Raw genomic sequence first — 12504 nt, forward strand, 5'->3', positions numbered from 1 at the left:
ATCTCAAAAGTAGTGAGGGACTGAGCATTATGGTGCATAGCTGTAATATTGGCATTAGTTTCAAATTAAACTCCAAACAAAAGCATCCAATGTGCACTACAGCACTGGTTATGTACGACATAAAGCACCTTCTAGCTTTCAGGCTTTGGGCACAACATGCACTGCAAGCTTTCAATATGCTGTGTACTACATCTTTTTCATCCAAGAGTTAAAGATAAAAAAGCCCTAAATATTTATGATTTGTTCAATCATATCCTTTCCTTTTTGTAGTTGTAGTGACAGGGGAAAAATAGCTTAGCCAGAACCAGGCAGCACCATAAAAGATTTACGGATTCAGGGAGGCACTGGGCAGTTCCATGAAGGGTTGAAATGAGTTCTAATTTGTGATGAGAAAGGCCATTTCCAGAGAACACTGGGAGAAGACGCAAAGTGTATTTCCTGCAGTTTCCTGAATTCCAGCAGTGTTACAGAGTGTTTTCACTCTGTTATCACCATGAAGGGGTGTTTATGAGTGACCATATCCAATGTATTGGTATCATAAAAAAGTATTTCCACTTATGGTCCAGTGGCTATTTCTGACGTTATCCTGCCTTTCAGTTACTGCTGAGGTGTCACGTACAATAGTCATTTCTGACATATTGGCCTGTTTAAAAAGCATTTCAGCCAGGTTTGGAATAATGATTTCTACACTTCCACAATCCACAGTGTCTCCTATGTTTCACAACATCGAATTTGATTCGCAAGGCAAAGAAAACTGAAGTGTGAATTAAAACAGTACCTCAGCCTCAATCTCATCGTACAGGAATTGCTTCTTGAACTTGGTCAGGGCATAGTGGGCACTGTCATTGTACAGGTCCAGGGGATAAAGAACATACCTGTGGGAAGGCAATACAACCATTACAATATACGAGACTCTGATCATTTCTCACCCAGGTATACAAATACTTATCAGAGTCACTGTAAGTACACCGTAAATGAACACACGTCTGTTCAAGTGACAAGAAACTAAAATGGTTGTCCTGAAATTTCCAGACTTTTCTTTAGTACCTTTTTACAGTGGTTCCACCCAATATTTGTATGGCAGATACAGATACAGACTGCAGTCTTTGTATGTTTGAATGGGTAAATGATTTTGTTTTTAAAAAAAGAAAAATGCCGTCAATAGAAAAACTGCTCAAATTAAACGACAGCAACTAAAAGTGAGAACACACAGGAAGGTTGTGCAAAACAGTCTTTTTTAAAATTCCCTTGTCAATTGAAGGCTTTTTCCCCCCACACAGAACACCGTTGAAATGACAAGACTGATCAATTTCAGCTGAAAATAATGAAAATAGTTCTTGTGCGGTTCAAGACGATATTTGTATTGAAAAAATCAATTTTGTTTTGTTGCTATTATCTGGAAAGCATTCACAGACTTAACAGTCAACCAACTTCTTCAATGCCTTAAGATAACCTACTTCATCTGAAGACATTTCACACTACTACTGATGATTGTTCTGAATTATGGAAATTACTGCAAATGTATTATTTTCCGGGAATCAGAAACAACAAATTGCTTTGTTTTCTATATCTCAGCTTTTTATTCCCCTTCTCCCTCAGCCAAGTACAAAGTTGTTCTTTCTCCAATGATTCATTTGTTTCTCTCTTCAATCACTAAACGTTCTTTCAATTCAACCCGCAAATGACTCCATCCCTCCCTCAAATGATTTAGTACTAAATAAACTGGGGGGGAAAACATGCAGTTTACCCATAACCGCACCAATAAATGCCATTTACATGCTACTAACACATTACCGCATTATAAACTTAAATATGCTGTATGCTATTTTTTGCAGGTTAGAAAAAAATATTATCTGGAAGTCTTATTTAGTAGACACATGACTAGAATCCTAAGCAAATATTCAAGTCACCAATCCCGGTAGACTGGGATTAGAGCAACTGAAGCTTTGTAATGTTACCACACAGTCTTTCAAAGTGAACAGTTTCTGTGCAGAGCTTGAATCACAGAACCAGCTATCATCCGTGCTGATGGACACAGCTAGACAGGCACTGTGAACTGAGGTTCTGCAGGCGACCTCATCACACCATACTCCTACACTACCCACCCTTCTAACCTCCACGCTGATTTCACAGTGACTTTCAAGATAAAACACTGAGAAGTCTTTTTCATTTACTATTAGGGGCTCATGATGAAAGCATTACACTGAAAGGTACACAAGAGTAACATGCTGAACAAAAAACAATCAAAGAAGCTGCCAAGGAGCCCTAATGATAGCTTTTATGATGTACTTTTGACTTTTTTTTCTGCTTCTCGCACAGTCTATCCAGACACTGCAAACATTAATTTAACACAACCTTTTTAACCCACTCCAGGGATTCTAAGTGCAGGATGCTGATGGCTCTAAGTCTCCACTGCTCCTGAGCTCTACATTACTTATTTAACTGGGCATGCCATGCTGAGATAAAGACAGATTTTGCAGAATGTTCTATAATCAATTAATCAAATAATCAATCACACATTCATTTTTTACAAATGGTGTTCAGTTTTGTCCACGTGTAAAAAGCGGTCTACCTTTGTAGTGTTTTACTTGCAGATAAGAATTGTACGACAAGATTATTAGGCATACGGTGAGTCCCTCCCCATGTAATCATCGCAGTAGGGCTGTCTGTGGGGGTGAGGTGCATGAATTTACAAGGCTTAAATTCCAGCTTTGAACAATGGAGGTCACACATACAAACAGAACACCTCAAATCCAGTGCTTAGGAGAAACTCATCTGTACCTCCTCAAAAGACCCCAAAAGAGAGCTTTTCTTAACTGGATGATCTCTGGGATTTCACGGGAATAAGACAAGATGAAGAGCCTTACTCCATCATGGATGCCTCCTTGGTCTCCAGGATGTGGTCTGTGAGAATCCAGGGCATGGACATCTCAATCGGGAACTGGATCCTGCGGCCCATTGTGAGCTCCAGGAAGAACTCCCGGAACCACAGCTGGGACAGGTCACAGCACTGCTGCAGCGTCTCTGGTGGAGAGAGGATACACAACAGGACGGCACAACATGACCGGGCCAGTCTCCACACTGTCGCCAATGAGGTTCAGCACCGGACATTAAGGCTGGCTTCTGTTCCGAGTCAAATTGACATATTTGTAACATATGCGTCATATTCCGACACCCGAAATCCATCCGGTTTGTTGCTGTAGCTGGAAAGTACAAATAGCAGCATCTTGCTAAAGAAACGGTATAACTAATAAGACCATGCTTGAGAGGAAGTTCAAGAAGGTAACTGTGATAGCATACGTAGGCTACAGAGGAACAGAAACAGGTTTATATTCCAAGCTGAAAGGAAAAGAAAAGAGACACAATGTTCCGGCTGTGGAGCCTTCTTCAGGTATAAGGTGTCAGGTTTTTTTCTTTTACTTTGAGTATAGAATAAACCTGTGCCTGTTCCACAAGAGGAAGCCAAGCAGGCCCATTTAACCAATTGGGTTGCTAAAGGTTCGTAGCTAATCGACACGAGAATGTGATCATCCAGTTCTTGAAGAACCTGTGGGAAAAATTCACCACCTCCTCTAGTGTAAATGTACATCCTCACAGGCTCTGTGTGTCCTCTGTCAAGGCTCATGACTCAGTTTACCGGGTTGATTTTGTCTATTTCTTGTAGCCCATCAGCAAAGGACATTCCTTTGGGTCCATACCTGGTCTCTTATTTGTCTGTTAACAAACATTACAAATAAGGACTTACTACAGCTTTATGCAATTTCAACATAATACTCCTTAATTTAAATTTCATAAGCATTATCAACATATCCTAACAATTGGTTTGCATCTTCTATCCCTTCTCCATATTACCTAAATGTTAATGATGCATCAACAAAGACACTTAAATATTTTTTTAGATGCAGCTTCAGGCTCGGTTTTTCCTATTTTATACTGTTTGTTTTTTTATCTACATATAACACTGTTTGACTACACTGAAAATCTTATGCCAGATTCCTAAATCGTTTTGAATTTCCTTTGTATCTTCATCAGTTTGCTGATTTTCTTATTTCAATGTCATCTCAGAACTTGACTAGTGCACTACCTGTACCTGCAACGTACATAATTGATACAAACAATTTTCACAAAAGCCACAGTGGTATAAACATATCAAGCGACAAATGTGAATAATATGACAGTGAGTTACAAACACAAAGTAAGAGCTTAACCACTATAAAGGCTACGATGTCTAAAGATCACAAAGGAAAGAAAAAAAAGCTGAAACGGAGTTTGCCAGAGTACCGAGTATCTAAATAATAATAACATCACTTTATTAACCCTTTACAATTTCTTGCATTAGGGATTATCTTTTCGCATACCCCAGCTTGCTCTCCATGAGACACACAGACACACAGATAGGGAGAGAGCCTGGGGTCAGAGCACAGGGTCTGCCATTGTATGGCGCCTCTGGAGCAGTTGGGGTTAAGGGCCTTGCTCAGGAGCCCAACGGAGTAGGATTCCTCTGCCGGCTGCAGGATTTGAACCGGCAACCTTCTAGCCACAGGCGCAGATACTTAGCCACAGAGCCAACACTCCGCCCCAAAGAGTCATTAAGAGTAATTTAAAATAAAACTAATGGTTCTAAGATGATACAATGTCTGGATTCTCACTGAAATGCCTCACTTTTTCCAGTTTACTGTAGAAAATATGTTCACTAACACAATTTACTTTTATTTTCATGGCCATTCTACCCCAATCATTTGAGCCAGAAACTGAAACTAAAGCCAAAAATCACCCTGTTACAAGATCCAAGCAGGCACACACATCTGAAATGTGTGCAAGAAACATGAATGTGAAATCCCAAACTACTGGAAACAGCAGACGCTGCGGGTTAAAGCAAGGACACGCTCACCCAACATCCGTCAACTGCGGGCCAACAGCCTTACCACTGAAATTGATCAAATGTGTGTAGAAGAAGGACTCCCGGTGGAATTTTTCTATATCCAAAATGGTGGGTCCCTCAAGGCTGCTCCGCAGGGTTTTCTTGAAGCCGCTTTTGTCAGCGATGAGCGACTCAAGCATGGTTCTCACCATGTACAGCTACATTAACAGGAAGAAAAACCGGGCAGGAAGAAAAAGGCGCCATTTAGTCAGAGTACACTGGCGAAACGCGGAACGGAAACAGCTCCGCTCCCATGTCTAACTGCATCCCTCATCCTGGCAGGATGCCTACCTCAGGGCCTTCTTCTGTCTCTGACTTTTTGTGGAAAAAGCAGTGAGGAGATATAAATACACCACATCTTATTAAATGTGTAACTGAAAAGGTTTAAAAGAGGTGCTCCATAGCTTTACTGCACACTGGCTTTCCTTAAGAATTAGGATGCTTCTCTTAAGAGGGAGGGTGTTAAGAGGTCCTAAACTTTCAACAATTTTTCATAATTTTACATTTTTCTTTTTAAGGATATCTAACTGCCCCCTTTGTCACAAAGTGGGAGACTCTTGCAGCTCTCTAATGCCTCCACACCTCCAGGCTGAGGACGTGCATGGAAGTGGAGATGTCATCCCGTTCGTTGTATAGAAGGATACAATAATTTTCTTAACACCAAACATAATAAGAGATGGAAAAACTTAGGAGAACTTCAGAAACTTGCTTATGACATACTCTAATTTTTCCATTCCAATTGAGTTAAGCTGCTTAGCAGAGAGAAAGGACTCGACCATAGTGCGCACCAGGAAGAGCTGAAACCAACACACAGCGAGGGAGACAGGCAGTGGGCGAGCGCAGTGTGAGTTGTCAGATAATGTTAATAAAACACTACTGAGTACTATTGAGCAATCAACAAGTAATGGCACACAACCCACTAGATCAACAGTTCTAGGCTATAGTATTCCAGTATAGTACTTTACCATAAGAAAAATGTATAACGTGCTAAGTAGTTCAATTTGAGCTACAAAGCAAAATGCATGACAAAACACTGCAGACTGGTTAATGGTTATGAGGAAGTGAAATGGTGACAATGCCACAATTATAGGGTTAAGAAGAGTTATGGAGGGAAAAAGAGTAAAGCATGTTTTTACTACAGTAAATACAAATATTTCTCATACAACCCATCACATGCGAAATAACTTAACATCCCTCCCAGAACTACTGTACAATGATCAAAAGAATAAACCTTTATCTTTGAGAAACAAACATGTAGGAGACACCATCCAAAAAATAACTGTAAGAAGCCCCCACCCAAACGTCTTTATCACCCAAAACCCTTCCTTCTTTACATTTTTTCTTGATCTATTTTTTTCTTTGCAGCCCCCAACTCGCTGTACTGACAGCGATCTGCAACCCCCTGCATGAAACGAAAGGCGCAAACACCTGTGTACTGGATGGTCCCACAGCCCGACGGGGCACTTTGATATCGAAGCCACCCTTGGGGTCCTTCTCTCCACGGAGGGCCGGGTCATTGGGAGGTTCCCGACCAGTCTCCCAGTCGCAGACAGTCTTTCTTATAGCTTGAAGGACACTGCACCAATACAGAAAAACCTTAGCTAAGAACAGCGAACTGCAACAGGACAAGCATACAAGATAGCACTCACAAAGGCTCATACAGGGGAACAGCAAGGTAAAGTTTATATTTCGGGATTACAAATAACAGGCATTGATAAGTGCATTTCAAACCACAATTAAAGTGAAATGTACACAGTAATGCATAAAACCTCTAATTTACTTCACAAAATAGAGTACATTTCCAGGTATGTGCAGCACCAAAATACCGTCATTGTCTGCAATTCAGAACGAGGCAACAAAACGTCCAGTGACATGAAGCGGCTTTTTCACATTGTAAACAAGCAGGCTTGTGAATACCTCTCTTTCAACAAGAATCCAATAGGAATATTGCTCTAGACTTAGGAGAGAGTTTTGTTGATTAATACTACTTGTTAACTCTGCAAACAGATCACACTGGAAATTTTCTGCAGTGAAATGTCTGTAGCACAAACTGTGCATCGCATTACACATTATTAAAGTGACTAGTGAGCAGGAAGCAGGCCCATGGCGAGACCAGGAGTTTGCAACAACATGGCTACTTTCACAAAGTATACAGTACTTTGACAAACTCCATGATTTCTGGCTTAATTCAGAATTTGTCAAATTTTGCGATATCGTCAATGAATTTATTTTGTCACTGAAACTTAATAACCGGTCTGAAAAATTGTGACTGCAGTTCTCCATTAAGTTTCACTTGTCTACTGGTAGAACAGTGAAATAAATGGAAATCGTGGACAAGTGCAGACCAAAAAAAGTATTCAAACAGGACGGGACAGAAGAGGCACTTCTTCATATAAAAGACTATCTGGAATAAGCTCCCCGATCAGATTGCAAGGAAAATGGGCTTGGTGACCTCTTCTAACTGGTACAATTTTATTACTTGGCTAATGCTTTTTTTCAAAGCAGCATCTGGAGGTTATGACTTCCTATTCTTTTTATATTTCATATACATGTGATACGAACCCCAAACAAGGTGCATGAAAGGAAAGAGTTGTTAGATCCTGCCATCAAACATTTCCTTTCAATCTTCTGCTCACAGGATGCAAGCCACTCTATATATAATTTGAGGGGAAACATTTACTGAGAATGAAAGTGGTCAGGATAGCACTTGCACATGTATATTTATAACGTGATCTTCATGTGGAAAAAGGCTGAGCTCTGCAGTAACATCTGATAAGCAGAGGACAAATCTGAAAGAATTACGGGTTAAGGTTTAGGAAAGCATCTCACTCAAAGCAAAAAGCTGGAAGACCATGTAAAACATTAAAATCTCAGTCTGCTGATATGAGCTCATGAATTATGAATCATACTTGCTGCCTAGGGTTTATATTGCTGTCAAATCCACTAAAGCTCTGGAATGTTTTTTTTAATATCAGAATTAATTCAATGTTGACCCGCTTAGGACATCTTTGATATTATTCTAGTTCTTGCGTAACAGTATAACAGCAAAAAAATATTTCTCCAGATACATTCCGCTTCTTATCCTATCCCTTAAAATGGGACCTTAAAATTAAAAGCTGAAAACAAAAAGTTAGGTGTACTATTCCAAAGTCAAAAAGAAAATTAAGATGAACATGATTGTCTGCCACCTTTGAGTTATCACTGTTGTGTGACAGGTATAACCCTAAGGTAAACAACTGAAACAAACTGTCTTCTTTTTAAAATGAAATTTTACCCTGTTCACAATTCTCATGTTCAGCCACGCTGCTATTGTTAAAGAACTGCATAGAACTGAGAGACTCAGGGATTCACTGAAAGCGGCAGGGGCGCGGCCTGACCTCTGGATGACGTTCTTCTTCTTCTTGATGGCCTGGCGCAGGGGCTCCCTGAGGTTGACCTGGGCAAAATCCTGCAGGGCGGAGTAGATGGTGTGGCGGATGGCATGGTTGAAGACGCTCTCCATTCTCCCCATCAGGACCTGCAGGCCCTTGATCATGGCCATAACCTGGCGTGACAAACAGATGATCAGCCCTGATGTCCTACTGCAGTCTATGTTCTACAATGGGTAGAGACCAGGCTCGATCCAGACTGAAATGGCTTTAAAAACCCATTTTACAATGTTCAGTTTGGTCATGTTATCCACAGACTGTGATCAGGACAGCTAAGGTATGATGGGCATTGGTTGGCAACGGTCTCATTTTCTTTTGGCAAGACACTAATTCCTGTGACTTGCTGGCAGCCTACAGAACAGGAAGCATCATCAGTAAGAGACAGCCTGCTTCCCCAGCTGGCACCAACTCTCCAGGAAGGCACTGTGAATCCTGAAACGTGTCAGAGGAGTAAAGGCTTGGACAGGTAGGCATGTATGAGGAGCGTGCAATTCCAAATAGGGTTGGTACATAATAAAATTACAGATTGAAAATTAAAAAAAAATACATATACTTGAGAAGTAAAACACTCGACAAATAGAAATTAAACATATGTTCAGCTTAGCAAAAATATACTCTTAAAATATTTTTTTAAAAAGCTGGCTGATGCCTTGAATTTCCAAATCTGGAAAAGCTGATTGTCTCCATCAGCGATTCTCATTTCAGCACATTACGACAAGGTCAGAGTCTCCCAGATTTTCCGTGTCTCACCTCCACAAGGGCAAACTTCTCCTCACTGGTGTAATTATATCTTGTTGCTCTTTCATACTCCTCTGCATTATCTGGGCACTCCTTGTTGGAGTATTTGTCAGTGGGGTGCACCAGCTTCCACGAGTACTACAAAAAGACAAGACACAACAGAGACTCTGAGCACTAACCCCCACAAGGTAAGGTGTAACTGTGTCTGAGAGGTACGACAATCCCCTTTGTCCTTTACCGACATTCTTCAGACAGCATTTAAAATAGATTAATAGAAAAATCATATGAATTAAAATTAAAATTACCCTCAAGTTTCAGGGTACATTTTGTGAACTTTCAAGGACTAGTCGCTAGAGTGCACCATTGGTTAAAATGAGCAAGATAAAAGAGATACATCCGATGAATAATTCATTGGTATATTTCTACTGTATGACCAAAAAAATCATTAGAAGCTAAAAGTGAAGGCGTACATTCCAAAGTGAGTGAAAAAAATTAACACTTCAGGAACCTGTCACTATCCCTGTATCACACAACAAAATCCCCCTTCGTAAATATGTTTACGGAAAAGGCTGCATAAAAAAAAGTTACATCTAAATAACAAAAATCAAGTTCCACATATGTGTGAAAAGATACAATGATACAGCTTCTGAGTCAGGGGATGAAGTGAATAGTTCTGCACTATGTTTTACAATACCAGAGGCTTTCTGCTTGTTACAGGGAGTTAAAACTCTCCCTTGTGAAATTCTTAGGTAAATAGAGGGGCAGCAATTGAAACAGAGCAAATAATCACAACAATACTGGAGCACCACTGCTACCAGCCAGAGAAGACACCAAGTCCACTTTGTGCCAAGACTTGTATCTTTACCAGCAAACCCTTTAACCAATTATCTGGCACTTGTCCTTTTTTATTTTACTTCACACTTGTAACGCAGGGAAATACTGTAGAACAGCATTTCCCCAAACTCTAGCTTAAAGAGTTCTTCTCATGGTTCTGGGTCATACTAATGTAGAAATGTTTTCTGAAGTGTTCACGAAGACAGAAACGTGCATTGTAAGTTTTTTGCAGTCTTGCCTGCTGTTGGTTCATGCAGGTTGGAAATTGCATGCCCTAGAGATGTGGACCTGCTCTTTTTGTGAAACATGCAAATTACTCAAGTGCAATAACATGTTCAGAATACCTGAAAACCAACATTTTATAAGCAGATATATACTAGTTTCAAAAATACCTTCTTGAAGCTGAATCTTTGTTGAATTTTTAATTAGATTGACTCTGTTCTCTACTCCTGCCCATGGCAGACAATGCATAATACATGTTATTCATTTCTTTGCTAATTAGTCTGATCCCATTCTAACAGTAGAACAGGTACAGTACTGAGAAAAGGTTGCTCATGATTTGCACATATTTGAAACCTAAAATGCTGTTAGATTTTAACCTCAGTTTGAATAATAAAAAAAAACCTGATGAAACAAATGACACAAACCTTTAAACATTTATCCTCAAATAATCCAAAATTTAAGATCCATATGTGACAAAGTATGTGAACCCTTAGATTAAGTAACTGGTGGCACCCCTTATACATAAATCTCTATATTTATCTTTGAGGCTCTAAAACATTTTCTCTGCACCATAGTTTTAAAATCAGCAGCTATGCAGACAGTCACAATAACATCTTTCTATTAAGATCACTAATGCAGTGGGTCAAAACATGCTGAGTAAACCAAAAATGAGCTATTCACCCAATACAACCAGAGATATCAGCGACTCAAAGAGGGGTGATTGTTGAGGTACATTTCGCTGGAGCTACAGTGACCAACACTGTTCAACTTGCTGATATTTTGTGAGTAGCGGCATCTAACATGATGTCATCATGGAAATCTAAGATCAAGACAATATCTAAAAAGGTAACAGTGGGTGGAAGGACATACTCCAGGAGCCCAATATTAATGCATTAATTCAAAGTGCAATGCAAAACAGACAGAAACTACAGAGCAGTGGACTGGGCATTTCAACCTATTTTTTCCCCAAACACCCAACAAAATGACTTGACCCTACAAACATACAGTGTAAATGGAGTGATAAGTGTCTTGCAAGCACATAATCACCTGAGTAGGAAAGAAGACAAAGTAATTAAACTGAACTCGCCCTGTGGACTGGCATCTCACCCAAGGCATTGCCCTGCCTTGTGCCAAAAGCTCCTGTTCTTTGATACCTGACAGAAGGAGGGTTCAAGTGGTCACGTGACCTTGCCTAAAACAGGCCCGTCTCGTGTACTCACCACTTCCATGACATGAGCGCTCCACTGGGACAGAAGCTGCAGCCCCTGCAGCGCCAGGTCAAACAGCTTCCGGTACTCCGCGTCCGTCTTTTGAGCCTCCTGCCGGCCCGAGCCCGTCACCACCTGCAGGACAGCGAGCACAGCTTCAGAAACAACGTTCACCACAGTGCTTCCCATGAAGCTCAATGTACTGGCGTACTCGGTGAATCAAAAGGCCGGAGGATGGGTTTTCCAGTCCTCTGGCAATGCAGTCCAGCCCAGGTCCCTCTGGGAACATGTCAGATTTCACCTCCAACAACCTCATGCATGTACAGAACCTATGTAACGATTCAGGACCACTTTGCACGGTTTTGAAACAAGACTGCTAGTTACTCGCTGAACTATTTCAGTAGTACTTCCTATCACAAAAGCCAAACCACAGGGTCATTTCATAAAACTGTTACAGAACAAGGGATGTTCTGAAACAACTGGAATTTGTTCAAGATATGAACAAGCAATTAGTTAGTTAACTTAACTTTTTTATCTTTGCACTTTAATACTTAATTGACAATAGTCTTGAATTATGATTAAATTTTAGCTGCTTCAATCTAACAGTTTATGTATGACATGATGCTTATTTATCTTGGATAAAAATCTGTCCTACATGATGACTATATTTAACAAAGGTACAGAGGTACACTTATTTACTAGTAAAGATACCGTCAACTATTTTGAGCAAGACTTCCATTGAAGGACAGGATGAGCATCTTTCCAAACTGAAGGAGAAAATGTTCTATAACAGCAAATGATCATTTTAAGACCCTGATAAGGCTAATTTAAATGTTTTTCTTTACAGATTAAAGGATATTTTCACACCTTTAGCAAAGTGGATGTCAGCTGGGCTCTTTAGATTTAATTGAAAGCATGTTTTAAATTTGTTTTGATATTTAAAATACATTTTTTTAAACTGGAATGTTTTCAAGTTTGCCTTGAGAACTGGTGATAAAATTTCTGAGGATCAGTTTTGTTTACACTGTAACTGGGACTGTAAGGTCTCCTCTATAGCAGTGTACTAATGTTATTAATATTAAGGTATTATTTAGTACAAAATTAAGACTATTTCCAAATGTCAGTTAAATTAGATTAGTTATAAATACATTCA

At 39.9% G+C, this 12504-nt stretch overlaps 1 protein-coding gene across 1 annotated transcript in view; it reads right to left on the reverse strand.

The window, feature by feature from the left end:
* Window positions 1-12504, reverse strand: part of cyfip1 (cytoplasmic FMR1 interacting protein 1) — a 63936-nt gene that overhangs the window by 28022 nt on the left and 23410 nt on the right. Inside the window, exons 12-18 of the mRNA XM_088913032.1 lie at window positions 11364-11486; window positions 9100-9225; window positions 8299-8465; window positions 6350-6497; window positions 4926-5079; window positions 2868-3024; window positions 779-875 (exon numbers count right to left, since the gene is read on the reverse strand). Coding sequence (XP_088769158.1) covers window positions 779-875; window positions 2868-3024; window positions 4926-5079; window positions 6350-6497; window positions 8299-8465; window positions 9100-9225; window positions 11364-11486 — 972 coding nt within the window. The remainder of the gene's footprint in view (window positions 1-778; window positions 876-2867; window positions 3025-4925; window positions 5080-6349; window positions 6498-8298; window positions 8466-9099; window positions 9226-11363; window positions 11487-12504) is intronic.

Source organism: Atractosteus spatula, chromosome 4, assembly GCF_055471065.1.
Source record: "Atractosteus spatula isolate fAtrSpa1 chromosome 4, fAtrSpa1.hap1, whole genome shotgun sequence".
Lineage (NCBI taxonomy): Eukaryota > Metazoa > Chordata > Actinopteri > Semionotiformes > Lepisosteidae > Atractosteus > Atractosteus spatula.